At 39.6% G+C, this 12,452-nt stretch overlaps 1 protein-coding gene across 3 annotated transcripts in view; it reads left to right on the top strand.

Annotated features, from left to right (window-relative positions):
- Positions 1–12,452, top strand: part of LOC144653523 (TBC domain-containing protein kinase-like protein) — a 34,053-nt gene that overhangs the window by 17,283 nt on the left and 4,318 nt on the right. For all 3 annotated transcript variants that reach the window (XM_078513518.1, XM_078513517.1, XM_078513519.1), the window contains 19 exons: positions 757–801; positions 2,016–2,103; positions 2,859–2,920; positions 3,339–3,400; positions 3,916–3,973; positions 5,384–5,477; positions 5,640–5,673; positions 5,746–5,856; positions 6,002–6,101; positions 7,071–7,123; positions 7,704–7,779; positions 7,881–7,916; positions 8,111–8,209; positions 8,589–8,651; positions 9,216–9,342; positions 10,268–10,318; positions 10,402–10,485; positions 10,658–10,743; positions 12,150–12,186. In XM_078513518.1, the coding sequence (XP_078369644.1) occupies positions 757–801; positions 2,016–2,103; positions 2,859–2,920; positions 3,339–3,400; positions 3,916–3,973; positions 5,384–5,477; positions 5,640–5,673; positions 5,746–5,856; positions 6,002–6,101; positions 7,071–7,123; positions 7,704–7,779; positions 7,881–7,916; positions 8,111–8,209; positions 8,589–8,651; positions 9,216–9,342; positions 10,268–10,318; positions 10,402–10,485; positions 10,658–10,743; positions 12,150–12,186 (1,366 nt within the window). The remainder of the gene's footprint in view (positions 1–756; positions 802–2,015; positions 2,104–2,858; positions 2,921–3,338; positions 3,401–3,915; positions 3,974–5,383; positions 5,478–5,639; positions 5,674–5,745; positions 5,857–6,001; positions 6,102–7,070; positions 7,124–7,703; positions 7,780–7,880; positions 7,917–8,110; positions 8,210–8,588; positions 8,652–9,215; positions 9,343–10,267; positions 10,319–10,401; positions 10,486–10,657; positions 10,744–12,149; positions 12,187–12,452) is intronic.

The raw sequence follows: 12,452 nt of genomic DNA, 5'->3' as shown, positions 1-12,452 counted from the left end.
CAGTGCGCACCTCTCTCCAGGACTGCCACCCTGCTTTGGACCTCTCCTTTTCTGCTGTGCGCCACCAGGTTGTTTTTGGCCTGCCTCTCTTTCTCTTTCCCTCTGGGATCCATGTCAAGGCTGTAACACAGTCATTGTCAGGTTGTTGTCTGAGGATGTGTCCAATGAATCACCATCTCCTTCTTCTTACCTCTTCACTCAACCTCTCCACGTTAGCCCTTTCCAGTAGCTCTCTGTTACTAATCTTATCTTGCCATTTAATCTTCATCATCCTCCTCAGGCATCGGTTCTGAAACACATCGATTTTCTTAGCATCACCTTCGTTGGGAAAATAATCCCAAGTTAAATAAGATTTATTTTTCTCAAGAAATACCTTATGAAGAAAAAATAAAGAGCATCTGGATTTCAAAATTTTCTAGAGGGCATGCCCCCTTAACCCCCTACCAAGCTTTTATATCACATCTCCTTATTTTTCAGATTTAATTTCACAACATTGCTTTTGGTTGTGCTATCCCAAGTATGATTTTTTTTCTCTCCTTTGAAGAGAATTGGCATCTAGATTCAAATTTCTGGGGCATCCCCCTTAACCCCCCTTCCAAGATCTTGCCACATCTATGGCAAATGTCTGGTTACAGTTACTGTAGATCTATCACCTAACTTTAAATTTTTAGTACAATTAGTGTGGGTTTTATGGTTTTGTTGCTGGCACATAATCTATGTGGCATAATACTTGATTTGCTACTTATTCTGTTGTAGACTGATGTCTGGTCCTTAGGAATGATTTTGATTTATTTGATATTGGTAAGAGTTTTTTAATATTATTTTTATTATTGATAATTAATAATTTGAAGTTAAGGCTTGGGTTATGAATGTACAGTGCAACTCAAAGGAAGGTTTTATTTCCCAAAATTAATATGTAACTGTATTTTGCACACTGAAGCTCTCTAATGAGATTCCAAATCTGTAAAATGTGAAGGGATAATTGTATTAAAAGTGAAAATGAGAGAAAGTGAGTGTCTTGGGGGGGGGGGTGGGGGGGTACACTCCCCTGGGAAATTTTAAAAAATCAAGTTGTTTTAGTCCATATTTCCTGCATTCTGAGTCCCATTTGAACCCCCACTCCCCGATAAGGCGGACCTTTGTGGCCTGTGGGTTTTTGCGGATGCACCCATCGCACCCCCCTGCCTATGGCCCTGAGTCGTAATGAATCATTTCTGTAGCTTAAATCTGTGAGAATCTTCACTGGCTACCTATAGAAGAGCGCATAATATTTTAGATGCTTTTTATGACATTCAAGTATTTAATGGGCTTAGCCCCAACTTATCTGTCTGATATGATCAAGAGATATGTCCCGAGACGTAATCTACGTTCCATGAATGGCTAGCACTTGGATGATGTCGTTTATAATTTGCGCAGCTACGGATTTCAAGCTTTTTCTGTAGCCTTGCCACAACTCTGGAATGCCTTACCTTTAGACATTCAATCGTGCAATGGCATTTCAGAGTTTAAGCGCAAACTTAAGACACATCTTTTTAGGAAAGCTTTTAGTTAGATATTTTTACAATTTAGTGTATTTTTACAATTAACTTAGGTGAATTAGTTAGCCTTTTTATTCTTTTTAATTATTTTATTGATCTTTTTTTATTATATACAAATTGTACCTTTTTTAATATAGATATATGTAATTTTTAATTGTAAATAACTTGTAAAGCGCTATTGGTTAGAAATAGAAATAGCGCTATATAAATAAAGTATTATTATATTATTATTATTATCTTAGGATCCTCTTTGATTTTGTAAAACTCTTGGTCTCTGTCAAAGTAACGGTCTTGGTGTATCGGCAACATTGCTCAGAACAGCTTAAAAGCCAATATTTTTCATGTGAGACCCTGTGGAGTTGTAAAAGACATTGCTAATCTGATGATAGTAATCATGATTGTATTTGATTCTATGTGTATGCTTATGTACATGTAGAATTTTTAAAGATAAATGTAAAAAACCTTTTCTCATTATAGGAGGGATCACTGTGGGCAAGTGAATCAGAGAATGGTGATGTGGAAAAGATTTTCTTGAAGATTCTTTCTCTTGTGAAGAGAGTTCAAGGTATGGCTGTTTTAACGAAAAACTTGATGTCAAACATAGAAAAGTATTTAAAAATAAATAAAATGGAGATCCCAGGAGCCAGCTGTCCTGGTGGAAGGAGGGTGGGACAAGGAAAAGAGGGAGGGATAGGAAGGGCAGAAGGAATGTAAGGGGGAAGAGAGTATACCTGCCAACTTTTTCTGGGTCGAAGGCGTGAAATTTTTATCCTGAGAGTGCCAGGATTTCCGAAGACGATACGACAATTTCCGAAGTTTTCCGATGACGTCCGAAGTATTCCGAAGACGTTCCAAACATATCCCGATCGCAAGGTGTGAACATGTTTTGCTCAACACGACCTCGTTTCCAATGCTTTTTTGTCAAAACTCTGCGATTTCGGGGAAAGTATCGCCATTTACTCATTTTCATGGAGTTTTCGTTTCTCACATTGGTTTGAGATTACATTTTTTTTGGAAGTGTGCTGTTTGTGGTTGTAATAACTCACATTTTTCGACTAGGCGTGAGAAATTTTTTGTAAGCGTGAGTTGGCGTGAGATCGTGTTTTCAACTCGCAGGCATGAGACTCACGCCCAAGGCGTGAGAGTTGGCAGGTATAAGAGAGTGAAGGAGGGGATAGTAATAAAAGGAACTTTGCCATAGGATGTGTTTTTATGGGAAATATTTTTTGAAATTTTTTTGGGATCCAACTGTATTTTAGTCATATGATAATGCTAAAACTTGGAGTTCAGTTTTTCAACTTTTTGTATGTTTTTCTTCAGATTCCTCTGGAGATGTTCTTCACCTTCTTTTTACTGACCACCAGGCACAAGGAAAACTCCAGGTAGGCGATGTCTTTGCAAGCTCAAAATATGAATTTTTCCTACTAATCACCATACATTTCTTTTGATGTTAGTTCTGAGAATTTCGAAATACATCATGCTATTATTGTCTTCTGTTAATTTCCTTTTTCTAGTCACTTGTTTTCATAACAGTGTATCAATATTGAACTGTTAAGAGAAAATAAAATTGATCACTCAGGCTCACTGCACTGGAAAAAAGGGTAGCAAAGGGGGGGGGGGGGTCGTGATCCCCTTTCACGCACAAATTTTAACCAAATTCTCATGTCTTGTATACTTGAAACAGCATAATTCCAATCACATGTCTGTTCTAGCTATTTTCATGCCTCATGGTCTAAATTTAAAACACATGTCAAAGTGAAGCCTAGTTAATTGTGTCTGAATGTTAATTGACTATTTCAGGAAATTCCTTCAGATCTGGCATCATTCCTAAGAGTTTGCTTAACGATTGACATCACTAAGAGGTACGCAAGAAAAAATTCCCTTTCCACAAAAATTATTGATGTTTACAGTGCACCATATGAAAGTACTGCTCAAAACTTCTCAGTCACATGCTTTGTCTGTCACTCACTCAAAACCACACACTTTAGTTGACCCGCTGGCTTTGTTGGTACATTGCTTTTCTGCACATTACTAAAACTACACAATCCCGGGGAGGAGGGAGGCACTGTAGTAGAGCACCGTGTGGCCCGGCCTGGACCCGGCGTTATATTGGGTTGAGTTTATTGTTGGTTCTCGTCCTTTCTCTGGGGTTTTTCTCTGGGTTCTCCGGTTTTCCTCCCTCCACAAAAACCAACACTACCAAATTCCAATTCTGGCAATCAGTGGGAGAGCCACTATGTGGAAGATGCCACTGTAAATTTATTTATTTATTTATTAGTATTTTATTTATAACTATGGTTAATGGTGGTGTTAGTTGCCTCTAAATTGATATAAATTATTTCTTCATAATGAATCAAGCCTATGCTTTTTCTCCCAGACCTACTCCTGCTGAGTTACTACATCATCAAGTTTTCTCCAGCTATGATAAAGAAAAGGTAATATTTATTTAACAGGTGCTAGACATGCAAACTGTTCTCCAATGTGCTTTGATAAAATCAAATTTCTCAAGAAAATGGGTGGCCACTGCGGTGAACTGAGGTGGGACCTTTATTGAGGGGGTGGTGGGGACGAGACTCATCTGGGCCTTTGCCTGCATGTAGACCATCTTTGCTAACTTCTTTACAAACTTCTAATGTCAGGGGCGGATCCAGGATTTTTCAAAGGGGGGTGGCTGTTTACCAATATTTTTGTTTACCATATTGTTCAAGCCCCATTTTTTATGGGGGGAGGGGAAGAGGGTTACAGTCTTTAAGGCAATTTTTTGAAAGTGGGAGTGCAAATGATTTTGGGTCCGAGGCCAATGTTTCATGGAGCCATAGGCTCCATCCCCCTAGGGGGGTTTGGGGGCATGCCCTCTCAGATAATTTTGAAAAGTTAAAGCCTCTTGAACGTGATTTCCGCGATTCTGAGCAGCGTTATACAGCTGTCAGTTAAGCTATTGAACCACTGTTTTTACTCGATAATTTGGCAAAATATTCTTTCCAGAACTTACCTTGAGTTATATTTCGGAGAAAAACTCTAGTTCGTATAAAATGAACAGTGATTGATATTTTTGCTCACCCACGCGCGTGGAAATTTTTAGCACTTGGCAAAGTGGCCTGGGGACAACTTTGGCGTCTTTGCTTGCTTGTGAAATCGCTTCGATGCGAAAAAATGGTAAGAAACCTCGCTAAAAAAGATGTAAATGGAGAAGAAAATCATTCCAGTGCTCAAGGCTAAAACAGCACTTGAAAGCTAAAAGGAATTTTTTTTTTTTAAATTATACACACATGTTTTGTTACATTAAGCCAGAAGTTTGTAAAACAGGCTGTCGAAAATTTCCTATTTTGGAAAAAAGGCCGCCCTTAACTTTGAACGGCCGCCTGACTATGAAAGGTGGATGGACATTGTCCTTATTTTCTATTTTAATATGTTTATTTTCGTTTTTCTGGTGGATCAAGGGGGGTGGCTAGCCACCCAATCCACCCCCTCCCCTGGATCCGCCCCTGAATGTCTTTGTTAATAACTCAAGTCAATACTTTACCATGATATTAATTATTGCGGTTTTCAGTGAAATGCGAACTCTGAAATTCAAACTCCAACTTACGATTGCGTTTTTCGCTTACGTCAATCATAATTATGGCAACAGCTAACAAACCATGAAAACAGAAACAAACAAAATGGATCGAAATCTACCAATCACAACTGACGGACTTGACCTTTTGACCCAGTTGAAGTGAACGTCTGTTTCCCGAGGGGTCCGCTATAATGATTGACGGCAGCAAAAAGCGTTAACCGTTGGTTGAGGATTGAATTTCAGAGTTCGCATTTCACTGAAAACCGCAATAATTTATGATTCCAACCAGGTGAAGCTGAATAATGGATTTCAACAATTTCCTGCTGTGTTTAACATTCAAGATCTAGAGGTTGCTGATTTTCAAAATGGTGATCTATCACAAGGTATCGTAGCCCATTATTTGAACTTAGTGTGTGAAACAAAGTGTTCAAGAAGATGATATTCACCTACTTTGGAATATATCAACCACAGGAAACCCATGCAAGTACTGTTTGTGTGAGCTACCTGTGGTGTCAACTAAAAAACTTTGTTTATCCCTTTAACAGATGATGATGAAGAAGAAGATCTTCTATCTGAAAGGTGATTAATGGATTATGTTTTTGGAACTTATAAGAAACGCAAAGAAGTAAACATTTTTATTTGTTTCTTTAGGCCACTTCATGAGGTATACCATCTTTGGAGACTGGCCGGTGGAGATCTTGAAGGAGAGCTTAAGAAACGAGGACTTATCAAGACTAAGCCACCAATTATGACCCTTCCTATGTATGTGATATCACAATTATTTACCTTCTATTCCATTTAAGCCAAATGAAGTGTTTTTTGTCCCTATAACCCACAGCAGCTGTCAGATTAGTTAACAAGCCTTGCACTAATCAGATGTCATAAGTTAATTCTTTATTTTTTTTAGCATTTTACTCCATACGGGAGAAGAACATGGAATGAAAAAAGACAAACTGTTGCAGTTGGATGAGACCATAGTTCCTGCATCAATGACACAGCTTAGAGAGGTAATGTGAAAGGGACAACTTAGAGTTTCTTGCAATGACTGAAATGTCTTGAACTAAATAATCACAGACTCGATTACTGTGATGGAAAAAATTAACCAATCAAAACTTGAGGGCAGGCAAAGTCATGTGATTGATAGTTATAGTCATAGTCATGCAAAAGAGCGGGAAAAGTCACGTACGTCAAGCAAAATAAACCAATCAAAACTTAAGGCAAAGTCATGTGATTGATGCAAAATGGCGGGAAAAGTCACGTACGCCAAGCAAAATAAACCAATCAAAACTAAAGGCAAAGTCATGTGATTGATGCAAAAGGGCGGGAAAAGTCACGTACGCCAAGCAAAATAAACCAATCAAAACTTAAGGCAAAGTCATGTGATTGATGCAAAAGGACGGGAAAAGTCGCGTACGCCAAGCAAAATAAACCAATCAAAACTTAAGGCAAAGTCGTGTGATTGATGCAAAAGGGCGGGAAAAGTCACGTACGCCAAGCAAAATAAACCCATCAAAACTTAAGGCAAAGTCATGTGATTGATGCAAAAGGACGGGAAAAGTCGCATGTGCCAAACGGATTTTGTTTCACACATGATTGGTTGAAAGGCAATGCCTTTGCTTTGAGTGGTTAGGTCCTTTTACACCACCAAACACGTGGCTACTTTGTATAATCGCCTGGAAATTAAAAGCGCATCATCTTTAAAACAGTCTTTGCATTAATTATGTTGTTTCTCTTCGAAGTCGAGGAAACATTTAATGATTCAAATGGATAATTTTTGCACTGTTCTGTTAATTGGAAAACGTGAAGTTGGACTTGTCACAGTTTACTTTGTGTATGTTTTTCATTCCCAAAATAGAACTTTCAATTCTCCTTACCGGACTGCCGTATATTTATTTTAATGTTAGTTTTGAGAGTTTTACAGTACATCAAGACAATTAGAGTGATAGTTTCACCGTGTCTGTGTTTTTTTTTTTCAGAGACTGCAACATGTGGACCCATCTGCGTATTTTCCACTTATTGAAGAAGACGAGTAAGCCGTAGTTTCACTTTGTTAAAATGTCATTAAGGTGATGTTGTACGGGGCGATTATGAACTGATAGCTGAGAACTGGTCAAAACTGTAACTGTCAGCAGACAAATGACGCGTTTTTTTAACTAATAGCTTGCAATATTATAACTGATAGCTGAAAAATAGGCTGAAATTTTAACAGATAGCTGGGAAATCGCCGAAAATACTGGTAGCTGAGATTCCAGCACCCCTATCCAGACTCTCGATTATGACAGACTACGATTCAGAACAGGCTGCACGGAGCGGGACAACTTTTAAAAGTCAACTGGCGAGTTCGTTCATTTGTACACAAAGAAGCTTCTTAAAGAGAGCTACAGTCAACTCTCTCTAAAATGGACACCGTCGTGACTGGCTTCAACTGCCCGTCTTAGAGAGGTGTCGGTGTTATAAGCAGTTTAGTTACATTAAAATGACTGAAACACGGCAGGAAAGGGGCCAGCACCAGGTGTCTGTCTTATAGACGTGTCCGTCAAGAGAGAGTTGACTGAATTAACTTATTAACTTAGGTTTTCATCAAAACTCATTTTGCTTTTTTTTTTCAGTCCATCGTCTAGATATGCTCTCCTAGACACAGCAGATCTTCCGCTCACGATCAGAGAGACGACAGTGGACTATCAGGTACAGCCTCCGGATTTGTCAAATTCCTGCAAATATTTTTTGGGGTTATTTCTCCTGAACGATTTAATCTAATCATGGCCATTCATCTGTTTTTTTTGTAGTTTCACAGAATTGTCCTGTTTCAACGTCTTTTAGAGGTAAGTAAAATGCTTTACGTTACAAAACACAAGGACATAATTTATAATTTTGATCTCGTTAAGCGCATGTGCGTATTCTTTCTACTTCTTGGAAAGATTTCTGGAATACCACGATGTTGAAGAACAGTTTGAGATTCTTAAGCGACTACAAATTTTATTTTTTTGGGCGCTTGAATTTATCTTCTCTTCCTTAGGGGTATCCATACACAAGGGATCGCATAGTAAGAGAAGCGAGGATAGACATTCCTCCGTTACTTAGAGGAAAGATATGGGCGGCATTGTTGGGAGTTCAGGTGAGCTTTGTTTTTCTCTAAACCAACGGTATTAAGAGAGACCTGTTTTTGAAGCCAAAAGGACGGCGGTGTTTTAAAATGGAAGTACATTTTTTTTTTTCTTTTTCCGCGGGAAAACTACGGTATTACTTCATGGGTTAAAATGCATAACTTACTCGCAGTAAGGATTTCCTTACACATCACGCAAAGGTTCTCGCCAGGAGAGCGTTGCGTGACGACAGAAGTAGAACAGTCGTAATTGAACTTGTAACTAAACTGACCTCCTTGCCAATAAAATGCCACTTGTATCTAATTTGTTCCCGCGTTTTGTACTCACGCGCACAGACTTTTTTAACTCTCAAGCGACTTGCTTTTTCTGTCTTTTGATATTTTTCGCTAGGGTGACGTCCAAGGCACATACGATGCTATAGACAAGGAGTCGTTTACTCAGACGGACAGACAGGTGAGCTCAAACTAGACCAGCTTATGTGGTCCCAGGCTTTTACATTTTTACCTGGCGAAAACGACCGAGTCGCGATGCAAAATACCTGGAGACCAGAATTACGTTTTGCGACTCTCCTCGTTCCTCTCGCGGCTCGGATAGCTCGCCCCTGCAGCTCGTCACTAACAGTTCATAGGTTTCTTCGCTTCTAAGTAAGCTTTCTTACAGGTAAAAATTTCGATCATAACAAATTAATATTCCCATTTTGGACTTCTGCTTTCATATTGCGAGTGCCAGGTACAGGCACGTAGCTATGTTGGTCAAGTAGCAGTTCTCGGAAGGTCTCAAATGAGTGGCTCGCTACCCTTCGAGAGAACAATAGAACAAACAACAAGAACAATGCCCCTAGCCCCCGAAACAATAGCAACTGCTACACAAGAGGATCAATAGAATTACAAGCTTACTAGAGCTGCTACACTGCTGAATGTTGTAGAGCACTATCCATTCTCCAAACATCAAGTACAACTGAATTTTACTTAGTCTAACTACGAGTCTAAAATATTGTGAACGTTTCTTTGTTTGAAGATCGAAGTTGATATTCCTCGCTGTCATCAGTATGATGAACTGCTGTCCTCACCGACTGCTCATCAGAAGTTCAAGAGGATTCTCAAGGCTTGGGTTGTGCGTCACACTGACTTGGTTTATTGGCAAGGTAAGCAGTCACCTAGCGAACTACGCGCACAGTGTTGATACCATGCTTCTCAAAATTCCGATAAGGATCCCCCTAAAAACCCCGCCAGTAATTTCCGCAATCCCTCCCCCCCCCCCCCCCCCCCCCCCCCCCCCCCCCCACCCAAAAATATGCAAACAACTCTCTAGCCAACAGAACAGGTTGTTTATTTTTAGGAAGCACTTCGCGAATTGGCGCAAATCGCGAGGTGCAAAGCGCGAGTCACGCACGAGAGTAAGTATGGCGAAAAATAAACGAGTTCCTCCCTCTCGCGCGAGACTTGCGCCTCGCGTAAATTTTATTCGCCTTGCGCTTCGCAAAGATAAACTTTCTGTTCTGTTGGACGCCAAGTCTCAACTTCGAAAATTCCACCCAAATCCCACAAAAAATCCCCCTCCCACTAATCTAGACGTGGTTAGTATTCAGATTTAGATTTCTTCATTGCAGCCGTTGTTTTGTGTTCGTTCATTTAACGACTGTATCACTATTTTGTGTTTCAAATTGTCTTGTTTGCAGTCTTTTACCATGCGTACCTCGTGTCTGCATCTAAATATTTTCAGACGGAAAATCTCTCCGAAATGTTAAAAAGCAAAAACTCGTCCGAAAATTCTGCTTTGGTACATCTTCACGTTTTGTTATTATTTATTGTTTTGATACAAAAAAAATTACTATTTGCTGAAAATCGAGAACATTTAATAAGCGCCCAGCCTCGAATAAGCGCCCACCTCGAATAAGCGCCCACTCTCAAGGTCCAAAAATTTAATAAGCGCCCAGGGCGGTTAATCGAATAAATACGGTAAAACAAAAAAAGCCCACCATAAGACCGTTTTCCTGTCGAAAATTAACAGTACTTCAATGTCTTGCGTGATAAAGCTTGCTAATTTTTTGTTTTTTCCTTTACCCTCAGGTCTGGATTCTCTTTGCGCTCCTTTCCTTTCGCTTAATTTCAACGATGAAGGTAAGAAACGTACTCATCAAAACACTCAAGGACGGAAACGTTTTGCATTTTGTGAACTAATGTATGGCGCGTCATTTTTGTAGCTCTTGCCTACGCCAGTTTGGCGGCGTACATCCCCAAGTACCTGTACCACTTTTTTCTGAAGGACAATTCAGCAATCATACAAGGTTTGTATCATTTGTTATTTTTTGTTATAATGATAAATCTCTCACTTTAACATTTTATTTCCTTCGAAAGTGGTTTTAAAACCATTGTCGCAGTTCCCGCTCTTTTTGTCAGGTTTCAAAGTGATTTGTTCTTTGTATTCATTAGACTATTTTAAAATTATTTCCAATGTAGAATATTTGGCGGTGTTTTCTCAGCTTATTGCCTTCCATGACCCCGAGTTATTCAACCATCTTCATGATACTGGATTTATTCCGGAGGTACGACATAACTACATAAGAAGTAAATAACCAAAATTAATTTTGACTGAGCTTGTCAACATCACACGTTGTTCTATTGAGAACGAAGTCATCAATCAGTGCACGGGCTGCGCTGAAAATGTCCGAGTTTTCTCAACAGGAAAAGAACCTTACGACATTCCGCAAACAGAAAACATTGATCAGAAGGTCATGGGTTCGAATCCTTCTGGGAGAATTTGGAACTTATTCCACGTAGCCTGCGCAGAAGTCGATTCCATTCCATGCGCGCGGAGTGAACGAGCGCGCCTCGCTCGCACGCACGCTCGTTCGCTCGCTCCTCACGCTCGGAAAGGAATCGACTGTTACGCAGGCTAATTCCGCGTAGTTTAAGCCACTGACTAAAGGTGGATTTCCACTGACGCGTAAATATTTACGTACGTAAAACGTGCGTAAAAAAAGATACGTAGGCAAATTTCCACTGTCGCGTAAAAAGTAATTAAAAGCGTTTCCTTTTTACGCGCGTTGAACGTGCGTAAATGCCCGCCATACTGAATTATCAAGTTGGTGAATAGAGTGCGTGATTGTCGGCCATATTGGAGGAGTGAAAAAATAAATTGCTTTCCTTTGGGAAAAAATCATTAACATTTTTATGCAAATATCTTGTTGTTTGACTCTTCCAACATGGCTGTCATGAAAACACTTTGTACCACACGCTAGAAAAAGAAATGCGTGAATATGACCAAGAGGCATTTTATAAATACTTCCGAAAGACACCATCAAGTAAAAGAAGATTTGAGGCGACCTTCCCGGATTCCCGGTTCAAAGCCTACGTGACCTGAAGCCAGGCGTTTTCTTTCACTACTGCGTTCGTGTAATTTGGTTCTGTAGAAATGTTAAGACTTTCTCGATGAGAAGTGTTTCTACATCTGAATGTTTTCCCAAGTAAATCGATGGGCGATTTAAAACAAAATAGTTTTCCACATGGTAAGTAGTGTCATGTGACGAAATCCAAAAGTATGATTGGGTAAATCGTTGCGTAACCGCAGACAGCCGCGAAAAAAGTTGAACTCGGTTCAACTTTTTTCAAAACCCCCAAAATCGCTACGTGCGTAAACGTGCGCGTCACGTGCGTAAATACCTGGAAAAAAAACGTGGCATTGGAAATTGGACAACGTAAATTCGACGCACGTAATCGCGCGCGTAAAATTTTATTTTACGTACGTTTATAATTTTTACGCGCGTTAACGCGCGTAAACAAAAACGCGACAGTGGAAATCCACCTTAATGAAGATCTTTGTCATTGTGTTCAACCAACGTTAACGGCTGTCAGATCATTTTTTGCTGTACTGTTGTATATTTCAAATTCAACGGTAAGCCATTATTGTTCATTATTAAACCACATTTATTTTTTATTTTTTCCTCAACAGTTGTACGCAATCCCATGGTTCCTCACGATGTTCTGTCGTAAGTATCCACGGCTTATAAGTCAACCTTGACTTGTCCTTTCTTGTCCCGATATACAAGTTGCTCTGTTGTCTTTTTGGAATGTTTCAGATATTAATATCTTTCAGTGTGCGACACGCGGTGGCTTTATGGTTAGCGCGTTGGAGAGGTCTGGGTTGTGTTATTGAGCAAGACACTTTAGAGCGGTTTTCACTTGAGTGTCGAAAGTAATTCGCGTTTGCATTGGTTTTGCATTACTTCACTCAGTGATTGGTTTAAAACTCTCG

The sequence above is a fragment of the Oculina patagonica genome, chromosome 5, assembly GCF_052425735.1.
Source record: "Oculina patagonica isolate OP01 chromosome 5, crgOcupat, whole genome shotgun sequence".
NCBI classification, from domain to species: domain Eukaryota; kingdom Metazoa; phylum Cnidaria; class Anthozoa; order Scleractinia; family Oculinidae; genus Oculina; species Oculina patagonica.
Note: the sequence above shows the minus strand (reverse complement) of the source record. Positions and strands in the feature narration are given on the sequence as shown.